This window comes from Heliconius melpomene, chromosome 6, assembly GCF_056956725.1.
Source record: "Heliconius melpomene rosina isolate 202511_hmr_F chromosome 6, ASM5695672v1, whole genome shotgun sequence".
Taxonomy (NCBI): domain Eukaryota; kingdom Metazoa; phylum Arthropoda; class Insecta; order Lepidoptera; family Nymphalidae; genus Heliconius; species Heliconius melpomene.
Genome location: NC_140394.1, coordinates 4,730,235 through 4,746,148, shown reverse-complemented (window position 1 = coordinate 4,746,148; position 15,914 = coordinate 4,730,235). Strand labels below are relative to the sequence as shown.

At 30.2% G+C, this 15,914-nt stretch overlaps 3 protein-coding genes and 1 pseudogene across 4 annotated transcripts; 1 reads left to right on the top strand and 3 right to left on the bottom strand.

The window, feature by feature from the left end:
• Nucleotides 1-1,574: 1,574 nt before the first annotated feature.
• Nucleotides 1,575-6,293, bottom strand: LOC146538162 (dnaJ homolog subfamily C member 8). The gene is made up of 6 exons (XM_085186360.1): nt 6,095-6,293; nt 5,774-5,965; nt 4,877-5,005; nt 4,377-4,484; nt 3,804-3,938; nt 1,575-3,586 (listed from the first exon to the last, which is right to left on the bottom strand). Exons 1-6 carry the CDS (start codon nt 6,146-6,148, stop codon nt 3,461-3,463), a joined length of 744 nt encoding a protein of 247 aa, XP_085042486.1. The 5' UTR covers nt 6,149-6,293; the 3' UTR covers nt 1,575-3,460.
• A 538-nt stretch (nt 6,294-6,831) lies between these two features.
• LOC146538161 (uncharacterized) lies at nt 6,832-8,663 on the top strand (annotated as a pseudogene). The gene is made up of 2 exons (XR_014878060.1): nt 6,832-7,006; nt 7,186-8,663. The product of XR_014878060.1 is annotated as an uncharacterized LOC146538161 (transcript).
• On the bottom strand, nt 7,185-11,506 carry LOC146538160 (uncharacterized). The gene is made up of 4 exons (XM_085187025.1): nt 11,459-11,506; nt 10,915-11,202; nt 8,817-9,083; nt 7,185-8,578 (listed from the first exon to the last, which is right to left on the bottom strand). The coding sequence occupies exons 1-4, from the start codon at nt 11,504-11,506 to the stop codon at nt 8,432-8,434; spliced, it is 750 nt and encodes a 249-aa protein (XP_085043151.1). The 3' UTR covers nt 7,185-8,431.
• A 511-nt stretch (nt 11,507-12,017) lies between these two features.
• Nucleotides 12,018-14,507, bottom strand: LOC146538159 (uncharacterized). Its single transcript, XM_085187000.1, has 5 exons — nt 14,372-14,507; nt 13,592-13,674; nt 13,061-13,280; nt 12,478-12,750; nt 12,018-12,237 (listed from the first exon to the last, which is right to left on the bottom strand). The coding sequence occupies exons 1-5, from the start codon at nt 14,405-14,407 to the stop codon at nt 12,070-12,072; spliced, it is 780 nt and encodes a 259-aa protein (XP_085043126.1). The 5' UTR covers nt 14,408-14,507; the 3' UTR covers nt 12,018-12,069.
• Between the last annotated feature and the right edge of the window lie 1,407 nt (nt 14,508-15,914).

Below are 15,914 nucleotides of genomic sequence, written 5' to 3'. Positions count from 1 at the left end.
TGTATGTCATCTTACCCAATAGATATATGAATTTAATTTTAACCGTTGTGACCAAAGGTTATAGGTTAGGATGCGCTTTTAGCGTTAGTTGTGTCATATAATAATCCTATTTTACATTTATAATTAGTTCAAATAGAAAATCTTTATCTTACATGTCTTTTCACCATCAAGCAAAAGCGAAAGAAAAATTTGTTGCAATTGAAAATAACGAAAACATGAATTACTTGCCCATCTGCATTCACTTTCAGCCATACTGAATTTAAGCACTAGCTGCATCTACAGACACTCTCTAAAACGTCACAAGATCGCACTTAGCGCTAATAGTTTCATCAATATTGGTAGTGTGTCATCTTATCATAGTATGCCATCTTGAGCACAATTCCCCTAATACAGACAATAAATTATGAAATACTAGCGGACGCGCGCAGCTTCGCTTGTGTATTTAAGGGTGAATTCTAATAAACCATGGAACATGTGTTCAATTAAATACTTTTAAGAGTCTGAATTTCAAATTTTATAAGAATCGGTGCCGATTTAATTTTTCCATACAAACTTTCAACCCCTTATTTGTACCCTTAGGGGGAAAATTCTTGAAAACTTTGAAATACGTATTCAATTAAATATTTTTAAAAATCTAAATTTCAAATTTTATAAGAATCGGTGCCGATTTAAATTTTTTTTCATACAAACTTTCAACCCCAATATCACTCCTTTAGGGTTAAAATTTTTCAAAATCCTTTCTTAGTGGATGTCCAGATTACGAAAGTAAACATCTGCCCAAATTCCATGTTTCTACCATCAGCAGTTACAGCTGTGCGTGCGTCTTCCCTCAGTCAGTGAGGACAAGTCCTTTTATATATATAGATTATTGAACTTATTGAAGTTACAAAGCTCACCTTTCCCTTTTGCCTAATATGCAAAATGTATTGATGATTTCATTTTAACGAACTTTGCGTAAAATAGATGACAAATACTTACACCATTCAAAGTACCATAATATGTTAATACGATAACGCATGCTTTGAAATGTCAGTTCGTTTAACGGCACATAACTCATAAGTTTTGAGTGGGATTGTACAAGACAGACACTTTCGTATATATGTTGAGACTTCAGAGTTATCAGATAACTGCGCGAATTGTTTTCTTAAAGCTACGTAGCTGTGTCTTGATTAAATACAGTCCATCTAAGTAATCTGTAAGATATATTAATATAAAGCTTACGGAAAGTTCATCAACATAAGCTATAGTAATATCTCATAGACATAAACTATACGAAGGACTGATGTGAAACTTTAACAGCCAAACTAAACTTAAACGTGATATAAATATAACGCCTTAGAACATGAGAGAATAGAAAATTAATTAATTATCAATACGGTGAAAGAAACCAGCAGCATTTTATATATAAATTTGTAAGGAATAGAAAATGTTTAGTTAACAACATATGCCTCAAAAATGTGCAAAATATAAAAAAAATAAATAAAAAGAAAATAAAAAGTTTAGTTTTTCATGGTATCTAAAATGCACCATTAATCGCACAAAGACTATAAACAGTAAAGAAATAATACAATCAGTAATTTTACAGTATTTATTAATCATAACTCATACCTTACAAGACAATATCTATTATCTACCTATTGCTAGGTACATTATTAGATTCTTAACCTCGCTGTTTATTTTTACAAGAGGAACTTTATGTTAAAAAAAAAAAAGAAATTCATGTAAAATTACATGTGGCGTTGTCAGGAGAGAACTTATCTAAATCAGAAAGTTATATGAATATCACCTTGAATCGGATACTAGCCAAAAATAACTGAAATTACTCATGTTTAATCATATTAAGTATTTTAAAGAAAATATACCTAATAAAAGGAACAACATAAAATAATCCACAAGTTCTCTTTTACTTCCCATCGAATTACGAGATACAAAGTGATATTTACCATAGTAATGTCGCGTTGGTTGCTTTTAACTACATTTTTTATATTGATTTAGACTTTGACAGAAACAGTTGAATGTACATACAATAATTATATTTCTTAAAAAGTTTAATCAAAATATAGATAAATTAAACAATTTTCACATGTAATATACCAAGAGAAGTCGTAGGTACAGCAGCCTAGCGTCTGAATGTTAACGCGACGGTTATGGGTTGTATTCCCACTTGGAGGAATTAATTATTCTCATTTTCGTGCTCTGGAATCAGATGAAGTGCGGCGTTGAATTCCCTCATTAAAAACGCCGTGTCTCTACCTACCCTGCTATGTGGAATACAGTTGAAACTAAAATAAAAGTAATCATAACAATCATGCACAATTTTCATAGTTAAAATTGAATTACAGAAGTAATTAACTAATTATAAATGGACATCAGACGGCTATTTTCAATAACCAACTATGTTTTGAATTACTTTTTGCGAGATCGTATATACTTTTTTTACTTTCTCGTTGTATATCGTATATAGCTCAACAGGGTAGGCGAAGGGAACTTAGGAACCTAATGTTAGGTCACTGGAACAATGGAACACTTCCATTCTTAACTCTCTGCCGAATTCTCAAGGCATTACGTGTTGATTAAATGTCAAATAATATTGGTTTATTAATAAACGAAAAATGTAATTTAAGAGAGTATGGGTATTATATTTTAAGTAATCTCAATTCTTGTTTATTAAGTTTACACATTGCACAAAAATCTTTTTACAAGACGCGTAAAAATAATTCGGCACCTTTTGTAAACCGTCACTTCTCTTTTTTATTTATAATATTAGTTTATATAGATGAAGCGATGTTCATATAGATAAAAATGTTCTGCTTTAAAACAATGTGCAAATAGATTACAAATTGTGTTTAAATTAATCATTAAACGTTAATGGACTTTTATATCTAAGATTTTTAGGCTTTATTTTATGGAAGAAAATTCAATAAATTGGTTTATCACCATTATGGTGTCTAGAACTAAGTTTTAAGGTTATTTTTTTTCGATGAAAACTGTTTTTTACATAGGAAAACAAGGCTTATTTTCATGTATTTATAAAGATCATTAGGTATCAATTTATTTGTCCTATTACCTATCACCTCTTTCCACCTCAACACGAGACATTATGTGTTGACTGATGGAATTCAATGCCACACTATATCTTATCAAAGCAGGGAAATGAAAACAATTAGTACCCACAGTCCTGCAGCCATCATGTTTACAACCAAATAAAAACTGTTATATACTTACATTATTTAAACTAAAATAACATATGTATACAACATTTTCATTTAATTTCTATAGCAACACAAAGTTTATCACTTTCATTCAAGTGCTAATATAATAAATTCCTAATTGAATATTTAACTTAACCATAAAAAGAAACTAAGACCAAAGTATACAAGTTAGCTCGATAGTTTTCACGGACATATACATAAAATTAATTACATACTAATATAATAAAAGATTTAATAATTGACAAAAGTTATCTACTCTCAGGTTTGGGTTTAGGTGGCTTGAAACCCATAATTTTTTTCTTCTTCTTTTCTTTACCAGTTTTGCTGCCGGATTGGAAATTTTTCCAACTATCTACTCGATTTTGTCTTGATTCCTATAACAAAAATGTGAAATTTATTATCTATTTACTAATATTATTAATGTGAACATATGTGACATCCCCCATGTTTATTCTACATTTACATTTTTAAGAACAAGTGGAGACTTTATAAAAATACTCATAAACTGATAACAATACAAAAATAACAACATTTTCAAAATGGAATGATGAACAACCAATGTGTTGTGTTGTAAAAAAATTATTAACTTACTTCAAAATTCTTTGCCCACTCCTTCTCAAAGGACATTTGTTCCTCTTGCTCTATTTCAGCTTCTCGTTTTCGCTTTCTCTCCTCCATATCTCTAGTTTCCAGGTGTTGACGTTTCCTCTCCATATCAGCGAATAACTAACGAAAAAAAAAAATATATACTAACATTTTTTATAAGTTGACACTGTTTCAAACACTCAGTATTGCGTGTTGGGTGTCGGAACTCAGCGTCGCGTTTTGTTTCATCAATAGAGCAAGGAATATTAAATATTTCGTTCTACTGAGTGGCAATTGAACACTAAGCCGTCGTGTTTACAGTCGCACGGTGGTGCTCCATCAACATGAAGAACCTTAATGTAAAATAGATAAAAATAATATATTATTATTTAAATATAATTTTCAATGATTATACAATATCTACTAAGTATTTATTTCACATATACGGCAATAGTTTCTTTTATTCAGTCACTCTTGTAACAATGGAAAGCATGTCATTGAATTTGAGAGCAATGGAGCACATACCACTTGGAACACTCCACCTAACCTGCTACATATATATGTGTAAAAAAGGTATACCTTCATAGTCATCACATAAATTGCATGCTTGTATTTAGCAGGATCATCTTCAGGAATTCCTTCCGCAACTCTGCCTTCTTTCCTTTGCTTTTTCCTTTTCTGTTCTATCTGTAAAATCAAATATTGTTGGTAGTAGCATATAAAAAATCATGAATGTGGCCTTCTCTTTATATATAGTATATTTGTATATTAAAATAACATTAAGTTGATTATAGAGAAAAAGTCAATTTGAATATATGTGTTCAATTACGGATGTGTATACCTAGTTCTAAGCCTAGCTACTTAACTGAGCTATCTAAATAAAAACGCACATACAGCTAATAATCTAGATTTTAGTTTTAAATAGGCTGAGCAGCAACGAAATTTCATTGTTATCCTGTCATCTTCTTATACTTCTATAGTTCTATATTATGTATGTTTAGTTTAGTTCTATAGTGAGAAAACTAAGAGGACAAAAAAATAAGATCCCAATTATAACATTTTTGTGCAAATGCTCTTACCATGTGATCAGTCCGCTCTTTAGCTTCCTCATAGATGTCAAGGCATTTCTTTCTAGTGTCTTCATTCTCAAGAGTTTTCCATGCTCTGTTTATTATTTCAAATGCTTGCTGAGCTCGTTCTGAATCATCCTGAGGAAGTTATATTAAATATGGATAATAAATAAATAAATTTTGACTTTGAAATTCCCATAACTCATGTTGGAGAAACGGTTCATTTACTATATATAATCTGTTTGGTTTCAAAAATATAAATATTAAATAACTAACATACTATAACATTAAATGGGTTATAACCAAAGAAAAAGATATTAATTTACAAATACACTTGGATTATATTATTTTTTGTAGTGTAATGAATATCTTTAATTGATATAGAAAAAGCATTGCTTACTAGTTATTTTTTTATAATAAAATGATAATATATCCAGCTAATAAAAAAAGTTTAGTGTGATGATTGTATTTATTTTGGTGTTTGAGATTGCTCTAGTTACTCAGCCATCTCTGTCAACCATTCCTTACCTACAAAATGAGCAGCACAGGTTGGCTCAGGTTTTCCAAACGTCACATCTGTGGATAAAAATCAAATGTTGACGGACACACCGTCTCAACGAAAAAATCTAGGGTGACCTGGTCACTAGAAACGTATTTTAAACGAACCAATGTTAAAAGACAAAAAATTACATTATATTAAGTATTACATCTTTAATGGCAAATGGCAAACCATTTTGATTACTGGCCAATTATAAGAAATTTTGGTTGGTAGTCTTTAATACTATAATGAAGAGTAACTACTAAAATATGGTATTCGAATCATAAAGCCATTCATGGTATATATATATGAAATGAGATTTTTGTTTTATGAACAAATGTTGCATTTGTATGCATGTAATTACTTACGATGTTTTTATCAGGATGAACCAATATGGAAAGCCGTCTATATTTCTTCTTAATCTCATCTAAGCAAGTCTCTGGATCGACTTGTAATACTTCGAATGGATTTAAATTGAAATATGTCGAACCTGGTCTTAGTAATCTTTCTATTTGTTGTTTAGGAGTCAATACTGAATCTCTCTTCTCGATTTCTTTTACCTGAAAATATATTTTTAGTCCACGTCTTAATTAAATTACAAATTATATATTTAAATCAGAAATCAAATCACCTTCACGCTGTATCCCGCAAAATGAAATAGGTTTTATTAAAAAATTAGGTTAACATACCTCTGAATAGAAATCTTCAAAAGATTCTTTTCCGTCTACGATATTAGAAGACATAATGAATTACACAAATTGTATTAAAGCATTAATAGTATTATATATTATAGTGATAATCACTATTTGCAAAGATTGCTTAAATTACTCTTTGCAAATGAAAATATTTTTTCAATTTTAATTTACAATTTGACGCTACAGAAAAAAAAACGAACGAACTTAATGTAGAAAATATAAATTATATAGATAATAAATACAATTGACAGATTCAATATAAAATTAATTATAAGTAGTACAGACAGACCGGTAACCTGCCGTCTCCTTAAACGTTAAGCGTGAACTTTTTATACCATAATAATTAATATCCAATAATTTTCGTAAGTTAATCTACAATTTAATTCTCTTATTCCTTTTAAGGGACACTTTTTTATACTGGAAGGCCTTGTATTGAAGTTAAGTTAATTTTGAATACTATTTATTGGTTAAGTTGCGTTTCTTGCTTATTTGTACTTCATAAAAGTTCTCTATTTTTTATGTTATAAACGTAACAGGCAGAAGAAAATAGAATCTCTTTAAAAAAAAGTGTAAGTATTCTATATATTGTGAAAATATTCGAAGACCCATTTCATAAATGATTTGTCTATTTATTTAGTTTTCTTTTTTTCTATTCTTTGCTTTCACAATCTGTTTGAAATAACTGAACTCTGAAACTACTACTATATGATCTGTATCTGTATCTTGTATGAAATGAGCTGTCAAGTGTCAACTATTTTATTAATTTCAAAGTTCAATTTCTAGTTTCTACAAGTAGAATCTACTTATTACTTATTTTATTGTTATTAATAACTTATTTAAGTACTTCATGTTTATGTTTTGTATACCAGTTACAGTAACAAAATAAGACGAACCTATTTTCTATTGGTAAATTAATTGAATTCTTTAATTATTTTGTATTTCTTAATGCTGTATAATTCAATTATTAAATTATTTATTAGTAATTAAATTGTTTGCTAAATATATGAAATAATTTAAATAATGTTTTAACAAATTTATTTATTTATTTAAAAGCTACGTATTTTAATTTTTATTTATCTCTTCAGGAGCACGTATTTCATATTTACTTACAAGTGACATACAATGTTTTCTAATAAAGTAGTTCTCGTCACTGGTGCAAGCTCAGGCATCGGCGCCGATACAGCTGTGGAATTTTCGAAACTCGGAGCTTATGTGGCAATAACAGGGCGAAATAAATCAAAATTAGATGGCGTAGTTAGCTTATGTGAAAAAGTTTCTCCAAAAAATTTAAAGCCCATATTAATTATTGCTGATATGAACATTGAACAAGATATTGAGAATATAATAAAAGTAACTATAGATAGTTTCCAAAGGCTTGATGTATTGGTAAATAATGCAGGTGTATTAGAAACAGGAAGTATTGAAACAACTTCGCTAGATCAATATGACAGAGTGATGAGTACAAATGTAAGAGGTCCTTATTATTTAAGTATGTTGGCAACACCTCACCTTCTTAAGACTAAAGGAAATATTGTCAATGTGTCTAGTGTTACTGGAATTAGATCGTTCCCTAATGTACTTGCTTATTGTATGTCAAAATCTGCCCTAGATCAATTTACAAGATGTGTAGCTTTAGAATTAGCACCAAAAGGTGTTCGAGTGAATGCAGTTAATCCTGGTGTTATAACTACAGGAATACATAAAAAAGGAGGCATGAGTGATGAAGACTATGAAGAATTTTTGAAAAAATGTGCACAAACTCATGCTATAGGCCGACCTGGTTATGCTAGTGAAGTTTCAGCTGTTATAACATTTTTGGCCAGTGATGCTGCAAGTAATATTACAGGGGCAACACTGCCAGTAGATGGGGGCCGTCATGCGATGTGTCCTCGATAATTCAATAATTTTCCACATAAAACTGTTAATTCTCATAGTAATTGTCTCTTCTTAAAAATATTAATACTCATAGTCTGTGAAATTATACATGTTTAACATGATATTGATTTTAAATCAATGTTAGGTACTTAATATTAATTCTTGTAATCTTATTATTTATATATTATGATTAAAAAAAAAACTTTATTTTAATATTCTTTTTCTATTTATTACTACTTTCTATACCAACTGTGGCCAATAAACATAAATTAGGCTATTTTACAACAAAGTGCTACAAAAAGGTGTTGATATTTTATTGATATTACAAAGTACAAATAGTAAAAAATGTTGAAAATAAAAAATCTATTTATGAGTAAACTTTTAATATAGGTCATTTATTATAAAATAATGTATGATTTTGATATGTATATGAGTTTTTAAATTAACTTTGTATTTTCAATTTTCATTAATATGTTCTTTAACACACTGAATAATCTTTATAGTTTCATCAGCAATAATTGCTGATGCTTTTAATAGGCCTTCTGTCACACATTTCATGATGCTATCTAAAATGTCGTCCATTTCACTTCTAGAATTAAATGCCTGAAATTTTAAAAATTTTGTTATATTTCACTTAAATATGATATAGTTATTAGTTAGTAGTAAATATATAGCATTTAATTGTAAATACATTGTTTTAATGTTATTTTACTTTTTGGCAAATGCTGATCATAGGATCTGAAGCATTTCTTCATAAAACTTAATGATTTATTTTAAATATAAAAAATATTGGTAACTATAAAAAATATATAAACTTGTAGTGTCTACTTTAACATTTTACCTTTTGAGAAACATTAAATTTTTCGTTATCTAACTCCTCAATAATGTTATTTTTCACATCCCTAAAACAATCTTCTTGGTTTGCTGTACAAGTTGCTAAATGTGTCATAATTTTATCCTGTATTTGATTGTAAAATAATTCATCGTTTAAGTCGGAAATAGTATGTAAATCGTCCAATTGCTTAACGTAATTTTCATGAGTCGCCAGGCAACTAGTAACGTTTTTAAGTATATCTTTAACAATCGCTTCTATATTTTCTTTATCCTCCTAGAAACAATATCAAATTTAGATTTCATATCAACTTGGGCTGTCCCAAGATTATCACTTGGATACTGTTATCCAAGAGATAAGTAATCTGCAACTCTTGGATACTGCTCAAACCAGTAAGTAATAGTCTACTTAAGTCTAAGTTGACATGTTTAACATTTCAAGTGTTACTCAAAATTTAGGAAATAAGGTGCGTTTTTAGAAAACGTATAAAAATGTAGTGGTATTTGAACCCGCACCTTATACTCGCATACCGCACTTATACAGGGTGAGTCATATTGAACTTTCCGGTTTTGGAAGGACGTTGCACGAAGAAGGGAAGGAGTAGAAGGGTGGGGATGGTGTCATTAGACGCGCCATGACATGCAGTTTTAGTGTGAGCAATGGCTTGGTCGGGACAACATCGTGCGTTCGTAGTTGAAGAGTTTATTAAAAATGGCGGCTCCGTGATCACAACACAGCGTGCGTTCCGTTTACATTTTGCTATTGGTCGACGTGATCCCATTCCCACTGGACCAACAATCAGAAATTGGGTATCAAATTTTAGAGCAACATCATCAGCATTAAAAACAAGACCACAAGGCCGAATTAGGACGTCAACGTCAGCGGAAAACGTGGATAGAGTGCGGGCTTCAATTCAACAGTCCCCTCGGCGTTCTGTTCGGAAACATGCCGCTTCACTAGGATTATCTTTCAGTAGTGTCCGCAGAATACTGCATAGAGACCTTAAATTTCACCCATACAAGATTCAGGTAGTGCAAGAATTAACAGTTAGAGACTTAGACACACGAACAAATTTATGCCGCGACATTCAGCAGATCCCCCGCACTGCTGTTTTGATCTTCAGTGATGAGGCACATTTTCACCTCGCCGGAACTGTCAACAAACAGAATTTTCGATACTGGGCTGAGAATAACCCACGAAACCTACACGAACGACCACTTCACAGCCCTCGAGTGACAGTGTGGTGCGCTATTGCAGAGTTTGGTGTGTGGGGTCCCTATTTTTTTGAAGAAGATGGTCAAGTCGTCACAGTTACCTCTGCTCGGTATTGCGACATGCTTGAAACTTTTCTGAAACCGAAATTGGAGGAATTAACGCAGAATCATGACAACGATAACATCTGGTTCCAACAAGATGGTGCTACAGCCCATACATCCAGGCGTTCAATGGAAATCCTGCGACAAATGTTTCCCGGTCATCTCATTTCTTTGCGAGGTGACGTTGGGTGGCCGCCGAGATCACCTGATTTAACCCCCTGCGATTTCTTTCTCTGGGGTTACCTGAAGGAAAAGGTGTACACGCATCGTCCCCGAACCATCGATGAACTGAAGGCTGCAATCACGGAAGAAATCAATGCTATTCCGCTGAATATGACTCGACGAGTAATGGACAACTTCCGGGAAAGGCTTCAGCAGTGTGTGGTCAATGGAGGTAGACATTTACAGGATATCATTTTTAAAACCAACTAAATTAAAACTGCATGTTATGTGCTTTCAAACAATAAAATATTTTTTTTTAATACACACCTTATTGAAATCGGAAAGTTCAATATGACTCACCCTGTACTTCTAAAAGTATCTATGTAACATTTTCTATAGAATTTCAATACTTTTATTTTCGTCTTCTTCTTCGTGTCAATGATTGGAGAATTCATATCATATTTTGCCAGTATTTAGCCAAAAAATATCAATATTTTTTATTTTCGTAAAAAATATTGATACGCGCGACAGTATGTTAATTATGTATTTAACTCTTTAATTAATATATTAGGTAGGTACTTTATGTACGAAGTACATGGATTAAAAATTTATTTGTAACTTTTATTTACCTGCAGACATTCTTTTATATCCTCACCAACAACGAGAGCTTCTTTCATTATCTTTTGGAATTCACTCTTCATAGCGTCCAGTCTTTTCTTAAACTCTTCAGTAAGAATTTGTACTTTTTGTTTTATTGCTTGTGATAATGTTTTTAACTGGTTCTTAATTTTAGTAATAAAATCTTTAAAGGATTCCCAGGCATTATGCAGGCTAAATTTGTAATTATTCGTATAATTATCTGCTAGTATTAATAAATTTCGGTTGCTATGTTCATGTTGCGGTATTTCTTGAGATTTCTGAAATAATATAATATAAAAAATTTACTATAATAAAAAAAAACCATTACGAACTAAACTTGGTGCGATCATTGAAAATCTAAAACGCGATTGTTGGAATGAGACGTTGATTGACGATACCTTATTGGGGGCTTGTAATTAAATAATTTATATTTCTTTGGTCTATAAAGAGATACAATGTCTGTAAAATATCCGAGTGTCATAACACTATTTTGTGAAAAGTTTTATAATAAAAAATATTTTAAATTATTCATACCTGGATTGCCAAAGACGATATAAACACAAATAATAAAAGGAATTTCATCCTGTAGTTTATGCTAGTACTAATACAGAAATGTTACTTATTCCTAAGCTGAACTATATATAGCCAATGAATGATATTTGAAGTATCCACTTTGTGAAAATAAATAATAAATATTTATTTGTTATTTGAAAGGAATTTAGGTACCTACAGTACTTCAAAATCATAATCTTAAGCTACGAAGTACCAGTTTACTGAACTTTAATTTACTTTATGTTATCAATTGCTGTTATAAACAAAGTTTCCTAGTCCTGTATTTTATTTTTTACTTTTCTATTTTATTATGGTTTCCTCCATCAAAAATATAAATAAAAAGTAGTTTACTTATGTATGTATCTAACAATCCCTTCGTAGGAGTGTTAGATACATACATAAGTAAACGGAACGAACTCACAACCATCACGTTTACGGTCAGACGTGTTCTAAAAGTACTTAGTATCAATCTATAAGAAATACTCCAATATTTTCTAAAAAGAAAGGAGTGTATCTGAATAAAATACCCATAATAATAGATTGTATATTTTTATTTGAAAAACTTAACATAATTACAATTTAAGAAATAAAATTTATTCAGAATTGTTTCCAGTCAAAGAAGAATAAACGGAAGATGCAGAACAGGTACCAATGTTGACAACGATTTTTGCTGAGTTAATGCCAGCCTCAACGAGGTGTGTTCCCGCACACACTTCTAATGCCGCTGGTAGTGTTGATAGGGCTAGGTTAATTCGAGCAATCTGAAATGGAAGGTATAGAATTGTGTAAAATGTATTGAATAATGTAAAATGTATGAGAGGGCATCGTGGTCCAGTAGCACAAGCTGTGACTGTAAACACGACGGTTGCTTACTACTTAGTTATCTTGTTTTAATGTGTTAAAAGTATTGCTATATGTCATAGCTATGTGGGCTTAATACATAAATATATATAATATATTTTTTATAATGAGTAAATACTAAAATATAGGTAAAAAATTACCAAAAGTCCACTTTGAGTGACAAATATCGCTCCTCTGAATTCTGTTCTTATTGCAATACCCCCTAAACAAGTACCCGTGGATAAGAATCCCTGTCCACTATCTGTGCAGTTCTTTAATTCAGCTATAGCGTTATTGGTATAATCTGTAGCGTTTATTGCCAACTCCTTAAGATTTTCTACCAAATTGCCGACTTCATTAATGCGGTTTTCAGTACATTGTTTAGATTTCTCAGCAGTATCTCCGAAAAGCTGTTCGGCTTCGTTATTATGAGCCTGAAATAAGAAGGGTAATGTTTTACAGTAAATTCATTAATTTATTAACTAATTTTAGGTTTTTAATGAATATTAGGTTCATTTTGGATAAAGGTTCTATTTTAAGAGTACCTGACGGTTTTTTGTTAAAAAATCATAGCTCAATAACAAAAGGCTGAATCTCTTACAAATTCTGATTAGGATATTTGTCCTTAAGTACTCGGAATTAGTAGAAGATTTTTTAAAATATAAATTTATAAAAAAACAAAACTTATTATCACAATAAACGTATGAATAAAAATAATAAAAAATATTTTCAATGCTTACTTACCTCTATACAAGCCCGTACGCCGTTACCAGCGCCTGTAAATCTATCAGTGATATTTTTGATGGTATCTCTAACATTTTGCCTGAAATTCTTTATGTCATTTATAATTTTTTCCTGGACGAGTTTCCCCTGTTCTTGTATTCCTGATGCAAATTTGGTTACCGCTTCCATTGCTTGCTGGGCGGCACTGCGAAGATCCTTTATAAGTTCTTCAACCAGCTGCCTGAAACGTAATTTATATATTTTACCTATATTGAACTTATGTTTGGCTTTCTGGTAGTACCTATTGAATTTAATAAATATACATATATTTGCTTGCAAAAGTTATTTTTTGATTTTAGAGTCATAACTATAGTGTAAATATATAGAACATAAATAAAGTTGTATTTAATACTGAAATATTGTAATGATAAACTAAGATAAGAAATGATAAGCACTGAAATTAAGCTTTTGAACATGTACATATTAAATTAATTCCTGGTCTGACATGCAGTGTGTGTGTGTGTGTGTATATTTTTCCATTATTCATGTTACCTTGAGTTTCCTAAGAAGTCTACGTCCCGACGCTGGCGCAGTAATAAACCATTATCAGATGGGTTTCCCAAAGAGGAAGACACCTGTCGAATAAAGCAGTCTTGTGATGATAGTTTTATGTGGATTGATGAATACGGAAGATGTCGCTTCCGTCTCCATCAATCCATATCCTATACTTGGCGTAGAATCTTTATTAAAGTTTTATATAATTTTATTGTACCTAAATATAAAATCTGGTGACCCAATATTAATTGCTACTTTTTGCATATACAAGAGTGGTGGTTTGCAGAGAAATAACTATATAACAATTATATCTATGTCTGTTAATCTCTTTATTAAGGTAGATTTGTAGAAGAAGGCTGTTAGTACTGGTAGTAGAAGGGATGTTACTACATATGTATTTGAACATATACATTTTAAAGATAGAGACCTTTTGTTTTTAAATATTTTATTCAGATAAAGTACACTTAAAACCAGAATAAAATATTTCGTGGCAAAACTCTCCCGAAATTAAATAAGTAATTAATACGCGTAAATATTTATATATCTTCAAATATTTTAAAACAAATACAAAACACCTGTGTAACAATTTTGATAATTGTATTAAAGGAAAGTAAACTAAGTAATATATCCTCAATTCGTTTTAAGTTTTATGAAAAATTTAGCTCTACCGCGTTATAATAACATTTCAAATACTTATAAATTATTAACATTTAGGTAGGATTTTAAATATTTTTAATATAAAATGAAAGAAAATAATATTTTAATATTCTTTCTTACCAAACACAGTACTAGGAGTGTAAAAGCGGTCTTCATTTTCAACGTACTTCAATACAATGACTAACAATGTAATATGATTTATTATGGTAAAAATCTATGGGTTTTATATGATATTCTTACAAAATGCACTGTTTACATTGTAACGCTAAACAAATGGCCGTTATCTTATCAAATTCATGGGATATTAAATGTGTAAAGCTGAGTAAACACGAAACTTTTATAGGTAGTTGTTGATTTTCTGTTAATTATGGCTTCAGTAGCCGAAAAAAACTTTTTTTGATTTTTGTTTTTTCATAATCTAAATTCTAGTTCATCGACTCAGGTTCATACCTATCAGAGAACCTTATAATTATGTTAAGATCCGTTGTATTAATTTATATTATAAATTTAGTTTGCTTATAAAATATTATAAATTAAAATACTTTTCACTTAACCGATTTCATAAAGGTTCATTCAATTTGAATGTTTTTGTGTTTAGAAATTATGTAAAGTGGGTTGCACACATAATATCTTAAGTATCTTATCTTATTTTTCATCAATATATAAATAAACACAAGTTAACAAGCGAAAATGTAAGTATCAAATAATATGGTACAGTATTCTTTATCTAATGAACATTATTTACTATAACAATAAACTTGATGCATTAATAAATAAAGATGATTTCGTCTTTGTTTACAAAAACGTGGCGAAATTGGGTCTTTTGGTTGACAATACACAACACTAATTAAAAATTCAAGGTTTTTGATAAATAATATGAAGCGACAACGATTAATATATTTTTAAAATTTCAAGTTATTTTTTCAATAACAACATCTCTACGTATGTCGTCAGAAGGTAATATACATCGTATCTGCATAATGACTACGTATGTAGGTACCTATATACTACTTCTTTTATTCTGTTAACAAAAAAACACCCTAGAAGTTTAGTTCTCTATAATCTACACATTTTACAGACACATAAAGCTTTGCGCAACTAAACGCAAAGCTTTGTTTTAGTACACCAGAGAAATAAAAATAGTTACAGCATGAGCAATCCCCTGTATAGAATCAAACCTGTAACATGTGAGTCCTAATATATTCAGATTATTTCAATCTTTACTATGATAGTGCTGTTATTATTTATGTCTAATTATTATAAATACTAGTAATTAACGTATTTTGAACTAATTTATGAAAAGTAGTAGTAGTAGTGTAGTCATAAAGCCTTCTTTTAAATGTCTAGTATCACTTTAAAGACTGGAACAAATTTTATTAAAGTGGTAATAGACGCGTTCTTCTTAGAAACTTAGTAAGGAATCGTGTTCTATCTACGGTATGGAAGCTTTGAAAAATTGATTAGCCACTCAAGATTAAACGTCGTTTACACAAAATATACTTTCTTATATATTCGAAAATGACTTCACACTTACACTAACAGCGTTTCTTGGCGTTACCTATGACCTTATAAGTGCGTGCCAATTTTTTTTGTAAGCATTTAACTACAAATAACATTTTAATAATTATTATTTAAAAATTAGCTATTATATTTATTCTTGAAA